This window comes from Diachasma alloeum, unplaced genomic scaffold (assembly GCF_001412515.2).
Source record: "Diachasma alloeum isolate Michigan unplaced genomic scaffold, Dall2.0 Dall_scaffold_00379, whole genome shotgun sequence".
NCBI lineage: Eukaryota > Metazoa > Arthropoda > Insecta > Hymenoptera > Braconidae > Diachasma > Diachasma alloeum.
In genome coordinates this window covers 466,433-480,787 of record NW_021680518.1, presented here as the reverse complement: position 1 = coordinate 480,787, position 14,355 = coordinate 466,433, and the positions used below count along the sequence as shown (strand labels likewise).

The 14,355-nt window shown below is 34.8% G+C and overlaps 1 protein-coding gene across 1 annotated transcript in view; it reads right to left on the bottom strand.

Annotated features, from left to right (window-relative positions):
• Positions 1-14,073, bottom strand: part of LOC107041793 (sodium channel protein 60E) — a 61,242-nt gene extending 47,169 nt beyond the window's left edge. The window contains exons 1-2 of the mRNA XM_015262541.1: positions 13,986-14,073; positions 8,195-8,415 (exon numbers count right to left, since the gene is read on the bottom strand). Of these exons, the coding sequence (XP_015118027.1) occupies positions 8,195-8,415; positions 13,986-14,053 (289 nt within the window). The 5' untranslated portion in view covers positions 14,054-14,073. The remainder of the gene's footprint in view (positions 1-8,194; positions 8,416-13,985) is intronic.
• Between the last annotated feature and the right edge of the window lie 282 nt (positions 14,074-14,355).

Genomic DNA, 14,355 nt, shown 5'->3' with positions numbered 1-14,355 from the left:
AACATGCAAGAGTAATTAGGAAAATTAATGCAGCGTTTTTTTGGTGTATGGGAAACGAAAAGTTCTGCAATCTGATGAAATGAGTTTTTATAGAGTGAGGGGACACGTGATTTTAATGAGGGCTAGTCGCTTGATTTTTGAGTGAATTTTTTAGATGAAAATTTGGAGGGGAGTAAGGAAGTGAAGGTTTTGTCAATTGTCGGTTTCAGAATAGTCTTTATGGTGAAGATTTTTGTTGTGATTTACAATCAGATAATAATAATGTGAAAATAAAATGATTTTATCAAGTCAATTTTGACTATTGGCCAGTTGTTAATAAATATCTCGGAATGTAAGGGAGATAGCAAAATTTTTGTAATAACCTTTTTTATAGAGCCGATTGAGAGCTACAATAAATGTAATTACAAAAATTTCGCTATCTCCTTTAGATTCGGAAATATTTCTCAAAAACTCAACTGCGAGATGAGTCGACTTCAACCGTTTTACCACTTTGCTACTAAACTAGTCGAGAAGACCGAGAAGACTTAGCCGCTTTATAGACTGACAAATGCTGTTAACGATCTAGTTAGTTCTGATACCGACATTGATGTCTATACGGATAATATAACTGTCATTGCTTCGAATGTGTACAAATATCTATCAAGTGCAAGGCATTATGTTTCAGACACTAATGTATAGCTCTAAGTTTTGTTACTCTTTTTCGCCATAACACTCTGTTAATGACACATAATTCGTTAGCTATGTTTTATTTTTGATTCATATATACTAGATCTGTGCGCGCGCGCTTATCTATTTGTTGTGAAAATGAAGAAATCGAATTTATTAAACTTCATATACTCATAGATGTTTTATAAATATTAATAATGACTTAAAGAGAATTAAGAGAAGGAAGAGTGAAACATCAATGAATAATTTTTAATCTTCGATTAATTCCTTTTTTTACGTTTTAAAATAATCTGATTGAAATCTGTAATGGTTGAAAAATGAGGGGAGGGTTATAAATTGATTTCCTAGAAAACTGAAAAAAGTTCTTGAATTTTTTTTTTTTTTTTATATTCCGGCCCTTTCTGCCCTTTGATTGGCTAATCGGCCCTGTCCAACCCTATGCATGCGGCTGTGGATTCTACACTGCACCGCATTCGCACTCCTATAGAACATAGGAGTAGCATGGGAAACCACAGAAAACCCATGCCGGTACAGGCGGTCACTATATTAGCGACCTCCCGCTCGCCAAAGCCTCCGGTTGAAAAACACTAGGCTCGCACCTAGCCGCTTCGGCCACCGACGTCGGTAGTTCTTGAATTCTTCGGAAAATTTCACAATTTTCTAGATAATCGTAAATCTTCAAAGATTTTTCTCGAATTATTTGGGAAACCGAAGAATTTTCATGAATTTTGTAGAGTTTAGAATTTATGTATGAAAATCTGAGAAGCAAGAATTGATCATTTTTGCGTCTGATAAATATGAAAAAATTAAAATTTGGGAAGTGCAGAATACTTTGCGAGTTAAAAAAATTAGAAATACTGTTTTTTTCTCATGATCAACAATCAGAAAATTTAGATATGTTTTGATACAATGACAAACTTCACACATGAAAAAATGAAAAGTGGGACGCAGAAATTTTTTTTGGAATTTGAAGAATTTGAAAATCCCGGGGATTTTATTCAGCACTACTTCACGTGACTCATTGACCAATCAAAATTGAGGATTAGAGGTCAGGCAGTTTCGAGATATTTCGACGTAAATCAACTTCACGTTTCTTTCATCTTTAGTAACTAGGAGGATATATGTTATGTAGTGACCCTGCCATTGGCCATTTGGCTGTTGGGTCTATCCGAACCAATAAAAAAATGAAACGTGGAGATATCATTAAATTTCCACTTTCGATTTTCGGGGTCATTACAATAACTTCCTCCCTTCGGGTCGGGAAGTTAATAAATAAATAAAGACTGAAATCTGGCTTGAAAAAAAATTGCCACCATGAACGAAGTACTTTGATATCCTCAATTGAAAATTCAAGAACATGCGACCGTGAATTATTCTCATTTCTATTAATTTGATGACGAACTGCCTTGAAATATCAGTGGACCTGTCACCTGAGAAAAATTCCCAAGACGTGTACCGGAAAGCCGTCAAAATTTTCAGCGCTATAAATCACGATAACACAATGAATTATTATTCTTTCCCTACCCAAGAAATTGTAATTAAGCTCGATGAATGTCAGTATCACAACGTGCGATACTCATTAAGACGATCATTTCAGATACAGTTGAATGAAATCTAGGATCTAATTTCAAAAATGAAGAATGATTTTTCGAATGAACTCGGTCGCCCAAAAATAGCGAACTGATCAAGATAGGAAGAGTTCCGGATAAACTGTGCCATTGAACCCCCCAAACTCGTGACAAAATTTCATAACTCCCCCATCTGATATCAATGAGATAAGATCGCGTTCCAGTAACCTTGTGCACTCCACAAAATTAAGGATATTAAAGAAAAAATCAATATCAGAAAGTGTTAGGGATATCCTACTAATTTTTTTCTTTAAAATATAACGATTGCCCTTGAATTTTAGAGCTGTACAGGGAAATAAAGTTTTTGATATACAAAACATGACACTACGCCAAACATTTTCATCGGAAATTTTTGTAAAGTCACAGTCCCACATGAACTTCAAGGAATTTCGTGATTGAGAATCCACAATTTGAGAAAAATCAATGGAAAGTGCAATTTTCAGTTCAATAATTTCTTGAAAAGTGATAGAAATCGGAACAATTCAGGTAAAAATTCATGTTTTGATTAAAGTGATTCATTCCCCCGCATGGTGACCAATTTAGGGTTAATGTTCTCCTAAAAATCATTACTGCTCTGCAAATGGAATTTTAATTTATTTCTAATAGTCTAGAACAGGACATCCTCTATTGATTTAAGAGCAATTTACTGTTCGAAAACAGTTGGAATAATGGAATTAAATGAGGCTTGAAGAAGAGCTCGGATGTTAAATTACAAAATTCGGAAAGTATTTCAACCAAAAAAATGGCCAAAGCACTTAGATATCTTCAAGTCAACAGAGTTCACCAATTTTCAACTAATGATATTATTCCGCAACTTTTTATGTCACTTTAAGTTGTTCACTAATCAGGAATAATTATCTACTCGACATGAAAATCACGACAAAAAAGGGCTCTTATTCAACGAGAGCTTTAGAAAGAACACAAGCATCAAGCGTTTCACGAAATATCCCATAAACACAAGAAAATGAGAAAATTAATTAGTTGTCACGCGTTAATCTGTGCTTTATGCTTCCGACTCATTCCGTTCAACTGTTTCTCGTAAACTCATTTAATCGCGATATTTCACAGCACATTCTCCGGCCTGGTATTGTAAATGAAATTATTTCAGTCTTTTGTTACTGTAATTACGAAAGTGTCCATTAAAATCACCTGTTTGTATTGTTTACAATAAATCCTCAAAATTGAGGGAATTGTGTTGTCATGAAATGCACATAATTTCGTATCAAATTGCTGAGAAATACGAGATGAATTATGAGCAGCGAGATATCGTCAGGAGTGTTGAGAAGTGAGCTTTTCCCCGATTTTGTCACATTCTCCTTGAAATCGGAGATGGGAGTGATTTATATGGGAACAATGAGGGGAAGAGAGTCAAGGCCTTTTTATTCCAGTCAAAAAAAATCGATTTTATCGGGGTAACGATAAAAAAATATGTTAAAGTAAATAGCTTTCATAATACAGACAATAACCCATGAATTTCAGAAATCTTTTGTAAACATTTTTCAGCTGGTCAAGGGGAGATTTATTTTTGAAAGAGAAAAAAATCCTGTTTGTATTTCATTCATTTTTTGACTACGGAAAATATTTTATCGAAAATAATCATTATTCTGGTAATATTGAGAGAAGTTTTTATTATAATAGTAAAGTTAATAAATATTAGTAATAATTTCGTTTGTGACAATTTTAGAGTTGTGTAATTAAATGGCGATTGAAAACATAAGAGTTTTTCTCCTTTTTTCAGCTTTATTATATTCATAAAAAAATTTCCGAACTGCTTGTTCATGTTTTCACAAAAAATTTAAAACAGTAAGGGAATCCTCGTCTTCTTGCTGCTCAAAAATTTGGAATTTCATTGAATTTTCAGTAAAATCTGAAGTTTTAGGATTTTTTCCCCCTAAATCGAATTCACATCAGAAAATTCGCAGAGGCAATTGACCACAAATATGTAAATGAGAATCATACAAGACGGTAACCTTCAGATTTAGATAACTTATTAGCGCAAAATAAGGCAATATAAGATACTAGACTAGAAATATCTGACAGTGTAAATAACCCAATAGATGAGTTGCGTCACTATAAAACAGTAAAAAAACAGAAAATCCCGGTAAATATATTCTTGAATTTTCAGTACAGGGACACTGAATGCGATGCAGAGGGAAAAAAAACCATGAGATTTCAGATTTTACTGAAAATTCGATGTAATTTGGCACTGACTATTCATATTAGATTGGAAATTCAAATAAACTGAGGAATTCTCGTCTTTACGCTGCTCAAAATTCTGGAATTTTACTGAATTTTCAGTGAAACCTGAAATTTCATGATTCCTTTTCCCTAAATCGCATTCAGTGTCACCGTCCTGAAAATTACTACTCAGCTGTCCATGAAATTTTATTTTTTGCTCCAACAGTGTAACTAAAATGAGTGAACAGATTAAATCGAATTGAAAGTATTCTCTTTTAAATTACAACGAACCATTCTCCCACCATGAAGCTGTGTTTTGTCTCTGACACTAATAGTTCCCAAACATTACCAAACTTTTATGTCTGTCTCTGAGTAATATGTGACGACACATCATTATAACTTTTAATGCTTAAATCTACCCGTGAACTTCCCCCACATTTCAGTATCACCCGCAGCGGCACCGCAAAGTTTCCTGAAAATTGGTGCATCAGTTTCCTAAATTCTCAGCTTTTTTAATTATATCAAAATACCTCCCGATGCCACTAGACAACTGAAGATATTATCGCTCGAAAACACTGGCTGACGACAGATGCTCTCTCCCAAGTTTTCGAAATATCAATGGAAAACTCGTTCTACTGAGTGGAAAATTATTATTCTCATCAGTACTCCCAATAACAAAAAAAAACGTGAATAAACAAAAATGAAAAGAAAATAATGAATGATTTTTTTTGCTTGAATTGCGTCAGACAATCGATTTTTAACTGTTTAATTTTGCCCCACTCTCACCTAATTTTTCTTCAATCGCTCAAGGGTTTTTTTCATATATTTGTATGCAAATTTATTAAATAAACTTCAATTGACATCACGCCTCAACCCTTGACCATATGAATCATTAGCGAAGTGGTAAAACGGTTTAAGTCGATTTTGACTATTGGCCAGTTTTTAGTGAATATCTCGGAATCTAAGGGAGATAGCAAAATTTTTGTTACAACCTTTTTTGTGGAGCCGATTGAGTGCTACAACAAATGTAGTTACGAAAATTTCGCTATCTCCCTTAGATTCGGAAATATTCCTCAAAAACTCAACTGGGAGATAAGTCGATTTATCTCCGTTTACCACTTCACTACTGAAATATTCCCTTCCCCTCTTGTAGAAGTGTGAGTTGAGTAACAAATGAATGGAACGAGAGATGTGTGTGTCTTTGTTATTGTTTGGATTGAACAGGTGATTACTGTCAACTAAATAAACTGCCCAATTTATTTTTAATTAAACTAGATAAGTCCGCGCGCGCTGCGCGCGTATGTCCTACTCCATGGGGCTCAATGTACGTCAATTGTAGTGAATAGTATTATATTAGATTTCTGAAGTTGATATGAAGTTTTCCGAAGCAAAAGTTTCATTGAAAACTGATCAATAGTCAAAATTGAGTTATCTCCTTTTACCACTTCGCTACTGATTTATTCATTTAAAAGGATTCCAGAACAATATCATCATCAGAAACGTTAACGAAAAATGTTTTGAAAAAAATTTCGCCACTGCATAATTCTTGCTGATTATTTCTCTAGTTCAGGAACAACTGACGTGTGAAATAACTCACCTCTTCCACTCTTTTCCAGCCTCCTAGAGCCTATTTTTCTAAACATACCCAGTACTACTCTCTCAACCCCATTAGAATTGATATGAAACGTATGACCTACTTCCCCGGCATGAGCATAAAATTTTATTCATCCACAGGGTCGTTTTCAAGCTGTCCTTCTCTGCAGTTCATTTTTCAAATGGTGTATACGAAATTTATGATATGAGTGCTTACGATAACGCCCTGAAGAAATGGTATGCATAATTTTTCTAAAAAAAAAAATCACTAAAAGATGGAAAAAAAAAATTTCGTCACTTTAACAAATTCATTGAGATGAAGAATATTCAGTTTTTGAAATACGTGAGACGATTTCATGCAAAAAATGGACAATTTCAAGGCTTAAGGACCATTTTTCAATTTTTTTTGAGCCCCCGAAGGAATTAAGAAAATTGGTTTCGAATTTGATATTCACTTCTGCCTCGGGGCAGATCTGTACATGCGTAATCGCAGTTTATTCTCCCCCTCGTAAGAATCTTATTTATATACAGCATAAGAATTTGTCTCGATTTGAGTGTGGTAGAGGCACGAAAGAGGATTGATCGGCCAGGCGCGCGCACGTTTGCAGATAGAACGGTTACTCCCCTCCTGAGTGCTTCAAAATTACCCCTAAATGTACTGTAATAGATTACAATTTGTCGGTCAAATAGTGAACCATTTCCCGGGTATATATCCAACACCAATTAATCCAACTGAGAAATCGAATTAACCACCAAATTACCATTGGGTTTATGCTAATTGAATGGTCGTTAATTTGAATAAACAGAGGAAGACATTTGGAGCGAACATTTTCTCCACCTAAGGTAACGTTGATCACACATTGCTATCAACAATATTTTTTTTCACGCAAATGATCACTCGAGTGATAAAAGAATTCACAGCTTTTTTTGATCATTCAAATCCTTGTCAATAAGGTAAATGTCGAGGGGCCACTCATTTGAAAATCCGATTACATAGTGATTGCTGATTTCACCTGGTTTCAGGGAGATTTCCATGATTTCATGGAATCATTGATTTCGTGTCATTTTGTGTGTTTTTAAACGCTTTTTATTTACACGAGACCGAACGCGCGCTACAGCGCGCTGTAATTGTAACAAAAAGCTGAAAATGTGTGAAAACCCAATATGGGAATATGCTATTGGCGGCGTGTCATCGAAAACTGTTTTTTCCGCTGGTAATAAGGTAACTTAGACATTTTCAATCATCACAATATCATTTGGAAATGTCATAATTTTATTTTCATCACGCTGTGACGAAAAGTGAATTTTTTGGCACGCTCCGCGTGCCTAAAAGTCCAATTTCCGCCACATTGTGCTGAAAAATATTGTTCGTAACTCGTGAAAAAATGTTTTTTAGCTCGTGTTTTTCACTCGCCTTCGGCTCGTGATATAAACCTCCCACTCGCCAAAAAACACTTTTTTGCACTCGTTACGAAATATACTATTTTCATGTATAATGCGAGGCATCTCTACCTTCTACTAATTTATTTTACAGAAAAAGTACCAATTAATTCGATTACTGGTCTGGTTCGAACACTGGTTGGTTCACCCTACGAATATTTTCTATACGAATTATTTCTATTCATAAATTTTTACATAAATTTTTGTTTTCATACGAAAGATGTGGAAACGCTCTAGAGAAAAACGTAGAGAAATGGCGCAACTCCATACGAAATGTTTCTATACATGTGGCAGTGGGTCGTGTAGGATCAAACCTATAGGAATCGTATAGAAATAATTTGTATAAAAAATATCCGTAGGGGAGGGTGGACTAAAACGGACACTTTAGACTTTTTTAAAATTATTCATAACTCAGAAACAAATTGATCAATTGAGCTCAGTTTAGGCTCGTCACAAAGGGAAAGAATTGTAAATTATTAAATTTTATCAACATTTCAACCCCTCATTAACATTTTAAAAAAAGTACAAAATGTCCGTTTTACCCCAACCTCCTCTATAGAAATATCCGAATATCATATACAAAAATCCTATAGAAATTCTATATACAACCCGTATAGAAAATTTCCGTGCTACCACATTTTAATCAGAAGAGAATGTTTCTGTTTGCGGAAAGATTTTCGAAAACTCACCCGGCATAATGGAGACGGTCTTGAGCGCCCTGAGTACCCTGAATGTTCTCAAACCAGCCAGATTGCCGACCTCCATTCCAATGGTCGCGTAACCGCTCGTTATCACGACAAAATCCAGCCAATTCCATGGATTTCGAAGGTATGTGTACTTGTTCAGTATAAAGCCTTTCGCTATAGACTTTATCACCATCTCTGCTGTGTAAATTGCTAGGAAGATATATCTGTAAAGAAAGCAAAAGAGGAATTCAATTGGTATAATTCTATTTGATATAATATTTTCATTGGGTCAAGTCGATTTTGACTACTGGTCAGTTTTCAAGAAATATCTCAAAATCTAAGGCAAATAGCAAAATTTTTGTTACAAGCTTTTTTGTAGAGGGAATTAAGCGCTACAAAAAAGGTTATTGTGAAAATTCCGCTATCTCTCTTCGATTTCGAGATATTTATTGAAAAATGGCCAATACTCAAAATCGACTTGAGAAATATTTATTAGTTCCCATGGATTTCCAGAAATAAATTCTAAAAGACTTAATTTATTGCATTCTCATAAGTTATTGAGTTTTTCTATTCTCATGTGCTGTTGATGGAGGCAACAATAACTGTTTGAATCAAATAAGAAATAATTTCACGAAATTTCCATTCCCTCGCATCCAAATCCCATCCAATCATTTCTTATGACGTCACAAAGATGTGGAACGCTATATAAATTCCCTTCTTTTTTTCATTAATTATAGAATTCTCTAAAGCGACGGGATTGTCATAATTGAAACCTAATCGGGCTCGCCTGGCAATGACTCAACTGGAGAAATACGATTTTGAAAAAAATAAATGCTTCCCTCAAGTAAATGAAGACTTGGCAAAAATAATTATTTTTCTCAGTGAAAAGTTAGTGAATTATTTTCCATGAGTTGGGGTAGACGAAAAGCAGCGACAAGCAGCATTGTATGTCACCAGGGATTTTTGGTAGGCTTGCGTGCTTCTGCCATCCCAAGTGAGCATTCATGTTTCTTGGGTGACACGATGATACGATCGGAACGTAGAATTACCTGAGATATAAAACCCTAATTCTGGTATCGCCCTCCAAAAAGACGGAAGCCAACTTCTAGTATAAAATATCAACGATCACGTACACATCGGACTCTCTTTTGCATGTGTTGAATTTCTTATCCTGTTTGAATAAATTACCTGATAAGTTTCGTGGTGGGAGCGGAGGCGGGATATTAATCAAGGAGATAATGATGATGGAGATGATGAGACATTTTGAGGGAGTTGCTCTCATATCTATTAGCGGGATTTCGTCTACTTTTTGTGAAATTGGGGGAAATATGAAAGCGCCAGGGAAGAGTGAGGGAGTTGACGGTAATTTGTTTTGAGCGATGTGGAGGAGTTTTTTAATTTTTGATAATTATTTGAGAGGAATAGAGGATGAGGTGACGTCCGAAAAAATTTTCATAGAAAAACATGGTGAATTACCAGAAAAGTCCGGGAATTTTTGTCGTGTACAAGTTCCACTGAAATTCCAGGAAATCTTGTCATTGAGAAATCAAATATTCCATTGATTTTCTGTTCAAATGATCTGGAAATCAATAAAATACTTGATTTTTCAGTTCACTTATTCTGGGAAAATTCTGAAAAATCAGAAAAATTCAGAGAAAAATTGAAAATTCATGTCATTTTATTTCTGAATATTCATAACCGTATTTTCTCTGAATCCGATTCAATGTCACTCTCATGAGATTTATTATATAATAATATCCTCCACGAAATTTCAAAAAATTGCTAACAGTGTTCATCTAACTATTTTCATCTAATTGCTAACAGTCTTCATCTACAACGTATAAAGATAGACAAACTCCACAACTTCTTAGAATACAATAAATTAAGTAATTCAGAATTTTTTTATACAACTCATTCCATTGAGAAACTTTTCAAGTTTTTTTCATTCTACTTTTTTCTTTTCATCAATAAAATCAAACAAAAGAACTTCGAAAATTTGAGCTGAGGAAATTGTATAAAAAATATCTCGATAGAATAATTTGTACTGAAGAGTCGAATTCTGTTGACTTCTACAAAATATTTTCCTTTGAACATTTCAACGGAATCGGCCAAACTAATGAAATATTCAGTAGAAATCAATCCAATAGAATTGTCTAATGAATTCGCTAGGATTCTCTATTAAATTTTATCACAAGTGTCTTCTTGTCTAGTGAAAAATTTGTTCATTCAATGCCACATCAATTTAATTTATAATTGGAGGTAGAATGAAAGAATATCAAAATTTCAAAATAATGTAGAAAATATAATTAAACTTTTCGAGTCCTCTTCGCGGTACCACGCCAAAAGCTCGCAAATCAACAATTACTCAAACGCTTCGCTCAACCAATTCGCCCCGTGAATCCCCCCCCTCCCGACCAAATTTAATTGAAAACTCGAGAGGTGCCAGTCCACCATTTCAACTTTCCCACACATACTTCCCCACAATTCCGATTCGCTTACGTCCCTGGCGTCCGATGAATATTGAATCCTCTCTCCAGACCGAGGTTCTGCCATTTGGTTACAATGAAAGATAAAGGTAAAACCACTGGGAGCAAATAAAAAAAAATTCACCACAGATTCGAAGGCTCAAAGACGTTAACCGTGAAATATTCAGCATTCCGGTAGACTGGTGAATTCGATGGTTTTGCAACGGGCGGATGTGCCGAAAATACATGCACATCCGTCAGTTACATGTGGGAATATTGTAGGAAACCCATCGACCATTCGTTACTGACGAATTTACAGGTTTAGATAACGTCGGAAAAAATAGAGAAGTAATTGGGAAGAGGGATCGAATACAAATAGTTGAGAATTTTTATCTCTTCAAATATGAAAACAGAAAATACTTCGGAAATTATCTCAATGATTGTTCATGATTAAATTAATAATTAGCAAGGGAAAGAAATCATTAAAAACATATTTCTTCACTTGTGCGTAAAATGAAATTTTAACGCTGAATAGTCGTGATTTTGTTGAAATTTTTTTCACGCAATTTAATTGATAAATTTGATGATTGAAAATGGTGTAAAAAAATCATCAAACAACATTTTTTGTAATTTTGTTTTTCATCCGGTTTATTTTAAAACTTCTAATGCTGAAAATTTTCATTTTCTATTCTTACGATATAAAGGAAACTGTTGAGGTAGAATATTCCCACTTTTATGACGGATCTGTGAAGCCAAATAACAAAATCGAAAACCGATTGAAGAAGAGACAAAACGCCTGATTAACCCATCAACCATTCGTTACTGATGAATTTACAGCTACGGAAGAGGGATGGAATTAAAATAGATAAGAATTTTTATCTCTTCAAATATGAAAATAGGAAATACTTCGGAAATTATCTCAATGATTGTTCATGATTAAATTAATAATTAGCAAGGGAAAGAAATCATTAAAAACATATTTCTTCACTTGTGCGTAAAATGAAGTTTTAACGCTGAATATTCGTGATTTTGTTCAAATTTTTTTCACGCAATTTAATTGATAAATTTGATGATTGAAAATGGTGTAAAAAAATCATCAAACAACATTTTTTGTAATTTTGTTTTTCATCCGGTTTATTTTAAAACTTCTAATGCTGAAAATTTTCATTTTCTATTCTTACGATATAAAGGAAACTGTTGAGGTAGAATATTCCCACTTTTACGACGGATCTGTGAAGCCAAATAACAAAATCGAAAACCGATTGAAGAAGAGACAAAACGCCTGATTAACCCATCAACCATTCGTTACTGATGAATTTACAGCTACGGAAGAGGGATGGAATTAAAATAGATAAGAATTTTTATCTCTTCAAATATGAAAATAGGAAATACTTCGGAAATTATCTCAATGATTGCTCATGATTGTGCGTAAAATGAAATTTTAAAGCTGAATATTCGTGATTTTGTTAATGTTTATTGATGATTGAAAATGCTGTGAAAAAATCATCAAACAACATTTTTTTGTAATTATATTTTTCATCTGATTAATTTTAAAACTTCTCATTCTGACATTTTTATTTTCCATTCTTACGTTATAAAGAAAACTGTTAAGGTAGAATATTCTCGCCTTTACGACGGACCTGTGAAGCCAAATAACAAAATTGAAAACCGATTGGAAACGAGAAAAAACGAAAGATTAAAAAATTGACCGATATACTGCCAAGTCGTACGAATAATTGATGATGTGAGTAGACGGTGAATGTGCCTTCAGTGCTGCATGCCACTGTGGATCTGGCTGGAGATGGCCTGAGGGAAATTCGAAAGCTTTAGTTTCATCTGGATCTCTCTCCGGTTAAGCCGTCGTCACCCTCAGGGCTATTTCCAACTGTGTCCTTTGCTCACTCGCCAGACGCAGGAATATTATCAGAGGAGTATCCGATGAGCTCGGGGGAGCACAGAGCAAATCCCCAGAGTGTTCGTATGTGCTCGGGATGCCAACTCGCCGGATTAGCGTAATTTTAGAGAATTCGTGCGTTTGCCTTTATGAGAGGGAAAATTGTCTTAATTGGTTGGGGGAAATTAGACATTTTGGGAACGCTTTGCATGCGGGTTACGTTTTTGCTTCCGAATGGAAGAATTGTATTCGTTAAATCCGAAATTTTCAATTTTTGACGTGGATACGTCCATGTTTTGGGCTGGGGGGGCATTTAGGGAAAAAGTCGTTATAGTTCCTTATCCGCAGTGGCGCCATCTATCGAAATTCTAGAAAATTATGGATTTTTCTAGAAAAGATTTGATTTTTCTAAAAAATTCTCCAGTTTTTTTTAAACGAGATCGAAGGCGCGCTCCGTGCGCCTGGAAATTCGATAGATTTTATGATTCATCGCGTTAATATTTGAGTAGATTGGAATCAATATGTTTTTTCACGTCTACGAATTTCTATAGTATTACTAAGGAGGAATTCTTCTAAATCTATGAAATTGCAATTGAGAATTAATACTTCCATTCATTCATTCGTTTTCATCCATACTTCCGTGGAAATCACTAACACCAACATCACCATCAGTGATCAATATCATCAACATTATCAACAAAATCAGTATCATCATCATGTATGTGATTTCTCTTTCAGACGTTGAGGAATAAACGTGTGACATCTCCTTTTTATATAACATAAATTACAATTTTGAGGGATCATTAGCGTCGGTCGCCAAAATATCGACAGTTGATTATTACTATTACTAGGGGGCTACGCCCCCTGGTCGCTCCGCTCGCCAACCCCGGGGGGGCTTCGCCGCCCCCCGCTCACTTCGCTCGCTCCCCCCTCCCGGTGTGACCGAGTGGGTGTGACCGGGAGGGTTTTTCCGATAGCTCTATACATACGTTACCATAAGAGGCCACATACGTATAATTCCTCCCCATATATGGGCACCCCACATATTATTACTATTATTATTGCTATTACTATTGCACGAAATAGATAAAATTTGTGGATACGTTTGAACCCCACTTGGTGAAATTCAAGCTTTCATTGAAAAATCCATGATTATTTAACATGAAAAATCCAAATTTTCTGAATTTTCAAGATGAATGAGAAATTTAGTGAACGCTTTCATTTGGAATCGAATTCAAGCTCACAACATCGAAAATTCAGATGACGCTGTGAATGAAATTTCAAGGAATTTCTAACAGGCATGTATGTATGTGTGTATGGAACAGAAAAAATAATTGTCATCCCTGAGTCCGGCTAATTGTCACCCATCGCAAAATTGATCAAAGAAATGCGACAAATTGGATTGAATTCTGTTTAATCAAAGTGGGCTACTTACTCGGCTTCTTCTATGGGCTCGGTCATGCCGAGGAAGACACAGTTTAGCGCAATGGTCATCATGACCATGTAATCAAAGAATTGATTTGTACTCAGGAAGATGCAGCACCGTCGAACAGGATTCCAAGGTGAAAATATGAACCAACTGTTTGTGGCGGTAAATCTGTGGATGTAGTTCTTTCGAAATCTTTTTGACACTACGCAGAATGTCTGAAACAAATAATAATGAACATATCATTATTCTGGCGATAATGTTGATAATAAATTTATCAAGTCAACACCACAAAATTCATTTTTTTAAATTCATTCGTGATTTCTGTTTTTGGTAATGTGAATATTTTTAAAGAGAGGAGTTTTTGGAGAAAATATAC